Here is a 13598-nt window from a genome sequence, read left to right on the forward strand (position 1 = left end):
CCACCTATTTATTAAGAAAATTTATATGCCCCCTCTGTGGGCAGCTAACAGTATAACGTGCTGATGCACTCAACAAATCACCCTTAACGAACTTGCTCCCCCCCCCCCAGACCACTGCCAGACAGGAGACCATTTAGACTTGTGTGTGGCAGTGAGACTCTCCAGGCATCCCCAGGGACAGGAAAGGTTGACCCTGTAGCCCGACTTCTTATTGTTGGTGCTATTACTAGTACAGGTTTACCGCTGTATTGATACATATTATTGATTCCTATAATATAATTTCCCCTCACTTTTATCATGAATTGGGAGACATGAAAACCCTTGGGCCTAAATAGAAGGTGGGGGGGGGAGCGTAAATAGAATGGCCATAATAATGAAAAGGTAAAATCTGAAGGTATCAGAACTGTAACTATATTGTTTGTAAAGATATGATAAGTGTTGTAGAGAAAAATGGAAAATGAAATACGTATTATTTTTGTTTTTTATTTAATTTTTGTTCTTTTCTTCTCTCTTTTTCTATTCTTTTTTCCCCTTTCTTTCTCTCTCTCTCTGTGCTTTTTGGGGCACTTCTACTGTTATTAAAAAAACAATAAAGTATTTTTAAAAACTCTTGGGCTATGTTGCTGGAATATAGTCCATATAAAAGTCAAAGGCATAAAAACAAAATTTATCATAAATAAAATAGTATATTTGGATACTAAGTTAAACTTTGTAACATTGAAAACAATTAACCCTTTATTATAATTAATCACTATAGCATATTAATTATCAACACACAAGCAAATAGAGAGGAATAGGATGGGGCTACACTCCTTCTGAAAAGCCAGGCTAGCCCGTTAGGACTAGTAGTGCTTGACACAGTGGCGGCTGCAGTGGCTTGGCTTGGAGAGCGTTTGCCAGCTTCAGCTGGTGTGCGCGCTGTGTCCATTCCGGGCTCAGTCAGATCCAGCCACAGAGATCCATGCCTTAGTTACATCTTGACTGGACTACTGCAATGTGCTCTGCTTGGGGCTACCCTTAAGGACGGTTTGAAAGCCGCAGCAGGGCAGCTAGCCTGCTGGTCACGGTCAGCTGTCGGGAACCTGTGACCCTCAATATTATAGCAACCACACTACATTATATGTTAATAATGAATACGCTACAATGTTTAATTATAATAAAGAGTTCAGTTTTCAGTGTTATAAAATTTAACTTGGCATCCAAATACGCTGTTTTCTTTTGTATATGATAAAACTATTTCCTAGTCCTGCCCTGGTACAGAGCATCCGCTTGGCGCTTGGCCTACTTCTTGCATGACCCAGCAAAACATCCATCTCAGACAGAGCATGTTCGGAGGCCACTTACGGGCAGCAACCCCTCTCAGTGGAGCGTATCCATGTAGCCATTAACATAGATCACTACTGCTGCAATCCTAGAGAGGTATCTGTCTCACAGGGCAGAGGCCTGTGATGTTTATGGAGGCAGTGCCCCTTTGTTCTTTTATATAGTATTTCATGATCATGTTGTCTATGGACACCTACACTACTTTCCCTGCAACCTAAGCGGGGAAGGCGCAGAGCAATTTGTAGACCACTGTGAGTTCCAGATGGTCGAGAGCTGTTTTTCCCAAGATACCCAAAACCAGGATTCCCCAACCTTTTCAAGCCATTGGGCACCTTAGAAATACTGACAATAGTGGCCACAACTACAAAATGGCTGCCATAGAAGGTGGAGCCAACCACAGAACATCAGGGAACGACATTATACGTACATCTAGTAGGAACTCTTCCAACATTTCAAGCAGCTGTGTAGCAGTTTTTTGGGAATGGAGGGAACTCAGCACGGACTTGATTTGCTAGTCTGCCTTCCAAAGTTGCCATTTCCTCTCTGTAGTCTGGAGATCAGTTGTAATTCCAGACCTCCAGGGCCTGCCTAGAGATTGGCAACCATATGCACAGCCAACCAGATCTCCAACGGCCAATCAGAAGCCCTGCTGGGCAAAAGCCCCACTGGCCCCACGTATCTGATGGTGCGCCTGCTGCAATGTACACTGTGGCCCCGTGAGAAAGCATTTGTGGAGAGTCATGAGAGGTGCCGGAGAGGAGGGCGAATGCAGCCGGTGAGGCTTCTGAGGGTCACTGAAGAAGCAGGAGTTTCTCTCCCTTCAGGCCTGCAGGAGCTGGAAGTTGGGGCTGAAGCAGCACTGCAGGGACTCATCCTGAGCATGGCCAGCTGCACCAGGGCAAATGCTACCATGCGGCCAAGCAGTCTCCCAGTTTGCCCCTCGCAGGGCAGCAAAGGGTATAAGCCATTGAGTAGCAGAGGAGAGCATATTCTGCACCCTGCCTGGCAGAAGGAAGGCCTGGGCAGGTGTGGAGTGGCAGCTCCTACAGACTGTAATGTCCTTAAAGGGGAGGCGGAGAGGGAGCTGATCTCCAACAGGGGGCAGAGTTGCTCCACGCACAGTGAGAGTATCATTCTTTACTTGTTTAAACAGACTGTGCTGCAATTTTGCAAATCAAAGGAATCTTATCTAAATTTGAATGGAGTACAAATAAGCAGGATTTCCTACCCTTATAAAAGTTTACTATTACCTGGCATTCAAGTGGACTGGAGTCTCTTTGAACCCAAAGAATAAAGAGTAACAACGGGGTTGGGGGTTAGGGAACGAAAGTATTACAATGCTACATTAGGTAGGATATCCAATTATGAAGCTTCATGGAATTTAATTTGCACCAATAAAAAAAAAATCACACAACCAGTCACTAATTGTTAACATGTTTATAAAGCTGAAGGCACATTTTTGACAGGATTATAAACCATGACAGTTTATAAGATGCAAATGTAAAATACAGTGGACTATAAACAAATATTGCACAGTGTTCACTTTTTTTATACCAATCTTAACATGTTTCCTGAAAATTAACACAAAATATTTATGGCTGGGACTTCTGCTTTTGGACTGGACAGAGTTAAACAATGACTGACTCACGGAGATGAGCACATCACAGGTTTCCATAACTAATGAACAGCCTGTTTCACAGGAGTCTGAAAGACTTAACAAAATTGTGTTAGTGTTTAAGGTGCAACTGGACTCCTGTTTTCTTTTTAACTCCGCTCCCATTTTTCCAGCACCCTTGCAAATGAGTCCATAAAAGATACTGGCTGACCCCATCCACACAGACACGCGTCACTTGGTCTCACGTCTGATCTGAAAGAGGCCCAACTCTCTTCTCCAAGCACGCAAAGTCTCCCCTGCCTGGTCCCCTGGAGGCAAGTGATTATTTACCAGTTAGTTTCATGGGTTTACACAAATGTGTATGTATCCAAAAAACTACTGTGGCAAATGTACTTACAGGCATCTTACAGGCAACTTAAGGTGGGACACATGCTGCGTAACACGTAAAGAAGCCTTTCATGACATAGGTTTCATGGTCCCAAGTGTGTGCAAGTAGTCAGTGAACCAGTTCCTGAAAGCAATATATCTATATTTTATATAACAAGGCAAATAGGAAAAGCCAATATAATTTATCAGTTATCAAGTGATAAGTGCACATAGACATCTATGATATATTTGCCCCACACTTCCTGCAAGGAACTCAGGGGTGGCATACACCGGTCTCTCCTCCGCCATACATAATCTGCACTGTGACCCTGCTATGGAAGCGAAGTCATCACATTGTATTTAAACGTATTCCTCTCTCTGAAGAAACTGTTTCTGTCTAAAGCAAAAACTAGCCATGTACCCAGCTCATTCCCAAAGCAGCTAGCCAGTATTTTTAGAATTGCATGTGAGTATTTAAAAGAGGGAGAAATGTACGTTTAATTGAGAGCAGAGCCAGCCATGGTGGTGTTGTCAGAATAAAATGGAGGAAAGGAGTATTATGAAAGTCGCCTTGGGGGCCCTACTGGGGAGAAAGGTGGGGTAGAAATTAAATAAAAATACAGCATTTCAGGGCTTTTTTTCAGGGGGAACGCAGAGAACGGAGTTCTGAAACCTCTTGAAAATGGTCACATGGCCGGTGGCCCCGCCCCCTGATCTCCAGTCAGGGGGGAGTTGAGATCGCTGAGTGGCGCAGAGGGCAATCTCAACTCCCCTCTGTCTGGAGATCAGGGGGCGGGGCCACCAGCCATGTGACCATTTTCTCTGAGGGCAACCCACTGAGTTCCGCCACCTCTTTTCCCAGAAAAAAAGCCCTGCAGCATTTTAAAGATGGACAACAGGGGAGGGAAGGCAAGAGAGACTCCTGGATCTGCTGACCGTTCATCTGCCAACCATGTTGTGCAATTAATGGGACGGGCAGGAGGGCAAGTGAGAACCGCAGGAGACAAAAAGCTCGGCCAGTTCTGATCCCCGTTCAGGCCTGCCCGGCACACAAAGCTCTGTTCAGAGACTTAAATAAATCAAGACAGCAGAAATCTGACAGGTATTTAAACAGAAAACAAATGTAATACAACTAATATAATGCATAGATTTTTTTTCACAGCCAGGTTTTTAAAGTGTTTTAACACATAACTTAAAGCTCATGATAACAAAGTATCTTCAAGAAACAAATCTATTTTACAGGCAGTGTATTTACATTGATCTGAACACGATACATTTGAAACAGGAAAACAACTTTGGTTTTTCAAATTAAAGCCAAGTACAAAATATTATTCGCAAGTGTTAAAAATGGCTGTTCTAAGAAAGTCAGCAAATCATGTTATCAAGACACAAAACTGGAGAGGGCTGTTTCCCAGAGAGACTAACTTTGTGTAGCAGGTAATTACAAACTTCAATGCACCCTGGACATCCTTTAGGCTCCATGTTGCATTTCTCCATTCAGCTGCTTTAAATGAGGCACACTTTATTATCCCATTTGAACTAGTGTCGCATGCAACAGCTCTTGTTCTGTAACTACGTCTGATAGCAGTCTTTAGAAAATTGAGTATCTATGGAACTTTCCTAAAGAATTTCATGAATCTGGGAATATTTATTTTCTTCAAACCGGTTCTAGCCTCAAAAGCAAATCCAAACCTTCACCAATGTACAGAGCTGCCATTCGGTATTTTGGAGAACCACAACAGACCTATTTTCAGTTCAGCCAGAAATCTGTTTCAATGGCCACCATTTTCAAGCAAATTAGTTCTTGCTTCCTATGGGGAAAAAAACCCCTAGGATATGGTTTAAGAGTAATTCTATTCAATAGATGATATAATCATGACTTAAAACCTGCTACTGTATAATCCAAATTTCTTCAAGTCCCTTGTAATCCAATGATTTGTAGTGGTTAGGAACTGAGAACTGGACAATGGATACCCAGATTCAAATGCGGAGCTCACTAAATAAACTTTGGGCCAATCACTCTCTTTTTGCCTAAACTTCCTCACAGGAACACTGTGAAGATAAAAAGGAAGAGGAGAGAGCCAGGTATTGTGTCTTAAGCTCCTTAGCTGAAAAGCTGGAGAAAAAAAATCAGATGAGCTTTCATAAAAAAGATGACCCACAATGTAAAGCAGATACTTGTACAGGAAGAAGGCTCTCACGACAGCATGACTGCATACGTACTTTAAAGTAACACCCAGTGACTGCCCCCCTATTTAAGTGCCAAACTCCATCAGAAAAATACCTGGAAAATGAATGTAGAATAAAAATCGGATTCCTTTTCAAGGGAAGAAGTTCACTTTTAAGAGTTCTTTTTTTGTAGAAATCACTAGCAGAAAAGAATTTTTTAAGCCAATTTGGACTTTATGCTTTGAAGAAAAAAAGTACTGTGGAGTCTTCCTCTTCATTTAACAGAAGGGAATCCTTGGAGTCAACCCAATGTGTTATTTTGCATGGCAGGAAAGACAAGGCTAAAAGCTTTCTAGACATCCCTGTCCACCATCAGGGCTTCATGACCAAGCTGTGCTCCTAGAAAGAGCCCAAGTTTCAGATGCAAACTGTCTTCTGCCAAGGTTGTATCATTTTCTTTATAAGGGTTTGGGCATTAACATATCTCATAAGAAAATGATAAAAAGCACGAGTTGCAGGCTAAAAGGTAACAGGCACAATCCAGCCAACACACGAGATTTTTAATCCCATGTCTGGCTTCAATGTGTCCAGTGGGCACGGGGGATGTCTGCGCCACTCTCAGAAGGGAAGCAGCCCCCCCCCCCCCTTGCTTCTCCCCACTGAACTGGAAAACCCAGTTCCACAGCAAGGCCTGGGGACAAAGCAGGAGCCACAAAAGGAAAAGGAAAACCAAGGCAACTCCATCCCACCCCTGGAGTTCCAGGAAAGGGGAGGATTCCTGAGTTAGTGTGTCCTGCCGAGCAGACGGAATGCATCCCGCCCGCGGGCTTTTCCTGGTCCACACAGATTCCACGGGGACTACCAACCTCACCGACTTATCATCCCACTTTGACCTGGGAAGAGAAAGTGTTCAGCAACAGTCGCTGCTTTAGTCTTGTATTTCCCTGCCTGTGTCTTCAGAAGGAACCGGTCCGAGATTACTTACGTTAATCCACAGATGCTCTATTACAGCAAATAACTACCATGGGAGGTTGGGGGGGGGCAGTTCAATAGGTTTGAAAAACCCAGGGCTAAGCACACAAACCTAACCTGCTGCTTCTTTGCTCAAATGCCCCCCCCCCCGTTCTATCCCTGCTCTGTATGACGAAGGCAACATCAGGAAATGCTGTCATATGTCTAATGCTGCCCTAAATTCCATTTACTCCAATGTTCTCAATGAAATCCACGAGACAAAACATGTTTCATATTTACTTGACTCTGCCCATTATTTGTAGAGTAAGTCTAGCTGCAGTTTCAAAACAAGGGCCCGAGTGTCTCACTGAATTTTGGACTTCCCTCATCACTGTAAACAAGAAAAATGCCTTCAAACATCCGATTACTGGCTTCTCTAAATACATGAAACTGAATCAGACAATCAAGGCCAGTATTGTCTACTCGGACTGAATGCAGCTCTCCGGGGTCTCAGACTGAGGCTTTTCACATCACCTGCGACCTGGTCCTTTTAACAGCAGGTTCACAAGGTCCCCGGTTCGATCCCCCGCCGCAGCATCATGCAAAGCAGAGGCTCTTCCACTGAGCCACAGCCCCTCCCAAGCTACTTCAGTCGTCATTTAGCTGTCAATTAGGCAGCTTTCCTAGCGTAGGATTGAAATGCAGCCTCTGCTAATTGAAAATTTGTGGTGGGAATTGTGGGAGTTCCAAGTGTCAACTGGAACTGGGTCAGATTTTTTATAAAGTCCATAATCCAGCCAGAAAACGTGAGTTGGAGTTTAAATACTTTATAGAATGGTCCAGATTCTGTGCTCCGGAGTAGCATCATCTTAGTAGTGCTGACATTACCATTACTGGGTGTTTCCCAGGCACGCCCTCCCTCTCTCCTCGCTGGTTGTATCTGCCCCTTCAGTTCCAAGCAGATTATCTTGGCTTTTATCCTGCAAAGTGCCAAGGGAAGAGACCCAGATTGTCCCCACATTCCTCCCACCCACAGTCCCTTTGACCTCCACCCCTCCAAAGAGTCTTCCCGGGGTTACCGTGTGCAGACAAAGAGCCACATGGATTTGGGAGCTGCAGCGAACAAAGCGACATTGCCCCCCCCCCCCCCGCTCCACTGTTCGGACAGAAATGAATACAGGAAACCTCAGTCCAGCTTTTTTGGAGTGCACTCAAGATGGGAGAAGGGAAGCAATCTGAAGGAGCAGGATTAGGCCTCTCCTCACAACATCTGAAGAGTGTGGCAGTCTCAGGTAACGCCTGCTCACAAGTTGCAAACGCACACCTTGTTCTACTGTTTTGATCCAATTTCCCCTCAAGTCACATGAAAGGAAAAGTTTGCTTCTCAATACGGCAGAGGCTGAGCCACAATAAGATCACCCAGACACACTGCCTACGCTTGGAGTGCCCTCAGGAGGAGTGCAAGAGGGGAGAGAAACAAGAATATTCTCTTTTCCATCCAAGTCAAGGAGAAACCTTTGCTCCGACTCCCTTTCATCAGGTAAGAAATCCTGAATATTACGCAATAAGGCACATCTGTTTACACACAAAAAAAGTGTCCAGTGATTCGGCTCTTTGTCACTGACACACTCCAAACACCAGGCAACGAACGCCAAGAGCCACATACAGGCGACTTTGCTGCCACAATATCGAACCGTGGCCTCAGACCCGGAGTATCTTTACCAGACAACAATGTGAACAGCAGGTCAGGATTAAGTGCCTGGCTTTGGCTTTCAGTGCACGCTGCTGCATTCTTGTTCTGCTCTGCGTAATAATACTGGCAAAGCAGTGCAGATACAGTTCTTATTCTGAGTTAGATATGTGTGTGGGGGGGTGTGGCGTATGGGTGTGTGATATGCGTGTTGGGAAAAAATGCCCTGTTCCAACTGGGCAATTAAATCCCCAAAGCACTTAAAAGCATAGCCAGGCCAACCTTCTCAACAGATAAGTGCATGAAGAGATATCCAGCTCACTCTGTCCAGAATGTATTTTCAGACAGTTGTGTCATCTTCCTGGGAGTCCCCAATGAGAAGTGAGTGCTTGTCTGGCTCACTAAGGACGATGCTGCTGAGCGATCGCTTGTCCGAGAGGAGAGAGTTTATTGATGCTCGGCTGTAATTGACAACACGATCCATCAGACTCAGTTTGGGCGACCCTGGCACAGTTTCATCAATTCCAATGTGGACACTGATTTCCGAAAGGCTCTTCAGTCCCATTTGGTTGCGGGCACGGAATTCATATTTCTCAAATGTAGGTTTCTTGTAGCTAACAAAGGGGGAGGGGGGGGGAGAGACAGTTTGGAAAAAAAATTATGCCCTGAACAAAATAACAAGGAAGGGAAATACACAACCCTAAGTTAACTTGTCCTTGTGAAAGTTTTGGGCCTGGTCAAAACACACAGAATAAGGTGGCAGAGACCTCAAGATTGCAATGGGCTGCACCATTAATTGATTTGGAGCTTTAATATCCTGCTTTCCCACCAATATTGATAACCAGCAGCTTACAACCCAATCAGAAAATATAACAGGACAGAATGAGACTGGTTACAATACGAGTTCAAGGGGCTTCTCTTAACCCTTGCAGCACTGCCAGAGGCCCTCGAGAGACAAAGCTGGCTGGCCTCCCTATGCTGGCCCTCCAGAGGGCCCTGCTCTACTGCAGACGGCTTCTGTGCTGTGCTGCCTCTGGGGGGACCAGCCCACCCCCTAGAAGCAGTCGCTGAGCGACCTCCCAAGGCTGCTCCTCTTCTGTGCCAACAGTTCTTAAAGCAGCCTGAAAAGCTCCTCCCCTCACTGCAGAAGCTCCTTCCCCAGCCCTCTCTTAGGACTGCAGGCAGCAGGTCCCAACTTTGTGGAATGGTTCTTTATATAAAACATTCCATACAAATCAATACACCATGGATGGGGTTTTACTAGTTTTGATAATTTTATACTGTTTCATGATTTTACCATGTTTTACTCTGTGAGCAACCCCAACCAGATTCTCTGGGAAGGCAGCCCAGGAAACTTCTAAACACACACTCCCTCCAGTGGCTGAAGGGGGTATGGCTGCATGCAAACTCCGCCTCCTTCACTAACGGCATCAGTGGATTCTAACCTCACTGAATGAGGCCCGTGAGCTCCACCTGTAAACATGGCAGGGTTCACTGTATTCTTTGAAGTCAGGATGATGTGTCTGATAAAGTTAGGGCACCCATGAATGGGATCGAAATGATGAAACATAATGTCATAATAAGCAAAGCATGAAAGGTAACAACAAAGAGAAAAAAGTTAGCAAGACAGCAGAGAAGTCATAAGGCAAATTTAACACCCGAGGGATGGTGTACTTCTGCTGGCTCCCTTTAAGAGCTGCTTGGGGTGGCACTTCAGAGGGAGGCTCCCCCCCAAAGGTGGACAGGGAAGTCCTACCTGGCTTTTTTTCAAAGGGCGGGGGGGATACTGCACAGGGTGTTGGTCCCTTCCTTTCGAAAGGAAAGGGCTTTCCTTAAAATTCAGTTATGAAAGATCAGACGTAGCCAGCCAAGTGGGTGAGAAACTGGGGTGTGCTGTACTTACAATTTCAGCAGAAGAGAGGACACCACGACAGAAACGGAAGAGGCCGCCATGGCAGCAGAGCCCATCCAAGGCTGCAGAACCAAACCAATGGGGAGAAAGACGCCTGGGAAGGAGAACCAAAAGAGAGTCAAATTTTGTGAACATGGAAAGGAATAAAGCCTGCTTAACAAAATCAGGCAGAGCAAGTATGAAGAGTTCCATGCAGAAAGCAGGAGAGAGGGAAGAGAGCCAGGTATAGGACAGGGAATAGACACCACCTGGGGCACTGCCTCTGACTGGGCAAAGGTGAGGCGGGATGTGACAGAGTACAAACGAGTAAGAATCCATGGTGTGATGCTGCGGCATGATAGAGAGCGAGAGAGAGGCAGGCAGGCAGGCAAACATGCTGCATTTTATAATGCTTTTAACAAGAAATCTACTCTCCCCTCAGCCCAAGATTGCTACAAGTAGCATCTACTTAGAATATAAAAAGGCACCCTCAGGGAAAAGCTAGACCTGAAAAACTGAGGATAATCCCCACAGCCGGAGGTGTAAATGGTACGAATTCCTCAAAAATCTCACACACAAAATATGCTACATATTTAGCTATTTATGAATAACCCAAAATTAAGTGCCAAATTCTAAAGTGTCAAGTGCTTGTAATAAATAATCTATCCTGTATTCCATTGCTAAAGTCCTCATTTTAATTCAATGAATACAGTATCAATAAATACAATAAATATGAAAAACATTAATCACTGATTGCTCAATAAATACTATTAAAATAACAGTTCATGGCTGCAAATCAATGTTTGTGTTGCCAATAGACAGATGGTATTAAATAGCCTCTCATTTTCTTTTATCGGTGTGCCGGGACAGGAATCTCACAGAAGTGGGTGCCACTGTCGGAAAGAAAATGGGTACGTCTGATGGGATGCAATTTTCGGGTCGATATTAATATTCTTATGTTCTTCCCACAGGCCGGATCATCCTTAAGCAGAGGGGCACGGAAGCCCCCCGTCCAACAAAACGCCAGCAAAGTTCGCTCGTTTCGCAACAGAATTTCCACAAGGGCATTGAAGTGACTCTATATGCAACCTGCACATCCAAGGGAGTCCCAAAGATCAAACCAGCATATTGCTAGATGCTAAATGACGGCCATATTCCGCGTGTGAGATTTCTGAGGGACTGATACGGTTTACAGTATCACAGTATACAGTTCACAGTATACTGCTGTGGGGATTATCTTCAGTTTTTCAGGTCAAGTAGCCTCTAAGCAAGAGGTTTATCACCAGTTCTGGTTTTCGTATTTCTTCACCTGTGCAGCACATGCTTATTTAAAGTGCAGCTTCCAGGTACTTCAAACAGTTCCTTCCTAAGGAGCTATTAATACCTCCTCACAAATAATATAAACCATTATGCAGACTGCCAATGTGAGCCACCTACCAGCAGCTACAGGAACTCCAATGAGATTGTAAATGAGAGCAAAGACGAAGTTGATCCGTATTCTCTTAACAGTCTTCCTTGATAACTCTATACTTGCCACTACGTCCAGCAAATCATTCTGCCAAGCAAGCATTTACAAGAAAAGTATAGTCAGCGAAGGGATTCACTGCACGCTACTGGGCTGCTTATAAAGATTAAGTCTGGCCAAACACTGGAAGTGTCCTTTTTTGAGAATGTTCACCACCATCCCGTTACCTCCTCAACGCAACGCACAGCTCGAGGCCAGCTTTTCTGAGGGAAACTAGCGACTGCTTCCAGGTAGCCCCTCCTCACTGGGCGGAGGAGAGCAAAGCACCTGCCCACGTGGCCTAGAGTCCGCTGCAAAAAGTCCTGCCACTTCCAAATCTCTCCTTCCCTCTCTAACTGGAAACAATTCTCTACTGGCAAAGGCACCACTGTGCTTAAAAGGGCAAGCGGAAAGTTCTTCATGAGCAAATGAGGAGCCAATTTAGCATGTCTACTCCACAAGGCCCTGAGCTTAGAGCTGTCACTCACCCTAATCAGAACCACATCGGCTGCCTCAATGGCCACATCGGTGCCTGTGCCAATGGCGATCCCAACATTAGCCATGGCAAGAGCAGGGGAGTCGTTGATGCCATCTCCCACCATCGCTACTCGCTTCCCTTCCTCCTGCAGCTGTTTCACTTTGGCAACTTTGTGGGAAGGAAGCACTTCTGCAAACACCTTCGTGATTCCAACCTAAAAAAGAAAAGTGCCATACGCTATCAGGAAATTCCCCAGGTACATGAAAACGTGGAGAGATCCAAGACTTGTCATTTGGCCTGACAAAAGGCCTGAACCCAGAAGTGGTGGTCAAAGTAGAGAAAAAGCACCTGGCAGCTTGCTCTCCCTGTAACTGGAATGCATTGTTTTATAATAGGACACAGCTAGACAAACACTGGCTGGATTCTGAGCAGATGTACTCAGTAGGAAATTTGCTGGAGAGTATTTTATTTCTCACAAAAACTGAAAAAAACCTAGTAAATAATCCTGCCTTAAGAATTTGGGGGTACTTGGGTAGAAAATGTGGCTCCAGCAGTATCTTCAAGCATCTCAATTCATTCAACATCTCTATTCCTAGCAAGCAACCACGCATCAAGAAGCAGGGGAGGTATTAGGGGTAACATGAGTGTAATTTTTTGCAGTTTGTTTTATAACCTTTTAATATTTATAACCTTATTAACTTTGCCTTTGGCCCTTTAATCCCGCTCTGTAAGCAGTTGGCCCGGCCTCCGCCATCTTTAATAGCTATTTAATATAGCTACCTATGATAAAATGTCACAAGGCCCCTGGATTAATATGCAGCTTGGCTTGCAAACAGGGGAATTCCAGCCAGCAGTTGCGGAGTCCCACCTGGGAGACCCATTTATGAATGGAATGCCGCATGTGAATGCAGAGTGACCAGTGGTGATTAGTTTTACAGTCTCTCCAGCTCCGAAAGGAATCCAGAGCAACAAAGGTCTCGCAGTGTCCTCCCACTTAACACATTCCTTTCCCCTCCTTCTGTGATGAGATCTCCTGCCCATGACTGAGGAGAAAATCAATTAGCATTCATAAGCTTTTATAATTCATTCCTGGGAAAGGTACATTCCCCAACTAAATTCATCAACTTAGCTCTAGTGGACTCCATTAATGAACTGTCCCTTTTGTGCAGTTCCAGGAGAGACTTTGTATTCTCTTTCACATGCCCCAGGCAGCTAGCAATCAAAGTAATCAAACTTTTGTTATTCCCAGGAACTGACCGTTGGGACCTTTGTTCCAATGGCTAGGTGGGCTCTCCCACCTCAGAGGACCATGTGGGAGAGCCCGCCTAGTGCCCTGGCCCCATCCAAATCAAGCAGTACACGCTTACTGGATCCAAGTGCCGTTCCCTTGAGGTTACCCTAAGCCTCTTGCTCTCTTGGCCAAGGACGCTGAATGTTTGAAGCGACTCTCTTCTTCTGTGGACTGGACTACTCTTCAGGATGTGTGTGTGTTCAAATAAAAGTTTGCTCTTTGAATTTAAAAAACCAGTCTCATCTGCTATTTGGGAAGGGACCCCGTAAAAACTGGTGAAAAATATCCCGTAGTTACCATCTCTCGCATAGCCGTCTTTC

General features: G+C 45.0%; 1 protein-coding gene across 1 annotated transcript in view; it reads right to left on the bottom strand.

Annotated features, from left to right (window-relative positions):
- Nucleotides 1–6878: 6878 nt before the first annotated feature.
- ATP7A (ATPase copper transporting alpha) overlaps nucleotides 6879–13598 on the bottom strand; it is a 57365-nt gene continuing 50645 nt past the window's right edge. Inside the window, exons 20-23 of the mRNA XM_054996003.1 lie at nucleotides 11998–12201; nucleotides 11443–11560; nucleotides 10018–10120; nucleotides 6879–8728 (exon numbers count right to left, since the gene is read on the bottom strand). Of these exons, the coding sequence (XP_054851978.1) occupies nucleotides 8455–8728; nucleotides 10018–10120; nucleotides 11443–11560; nucleotides 11998–12201 (699 nt within the window). The 3' untranslated portion in view covers nucleotides 6879–8454. The remainder of the gene's footprint in view (nucleotides 8729–10017; nucleotides 10121–11442; nucleotides 11561–11997; nucleotides 12202–13598) is intronic.

Source organism: Eublepharis macularius, chromosome 13, assembly GCF_028583425.1.
Source record: "Eublepharis macularius isolate TG4126 chromosome 13, MPM_Emac_v1.0, whole genome shotgun sequence".
Taxonomy (NCBI): Eukaryota; Metazoa; Chordata; class Lepidosauria; order Squamata; family Eublepharidae; genus Eublepharis; species Eublepharis macularius.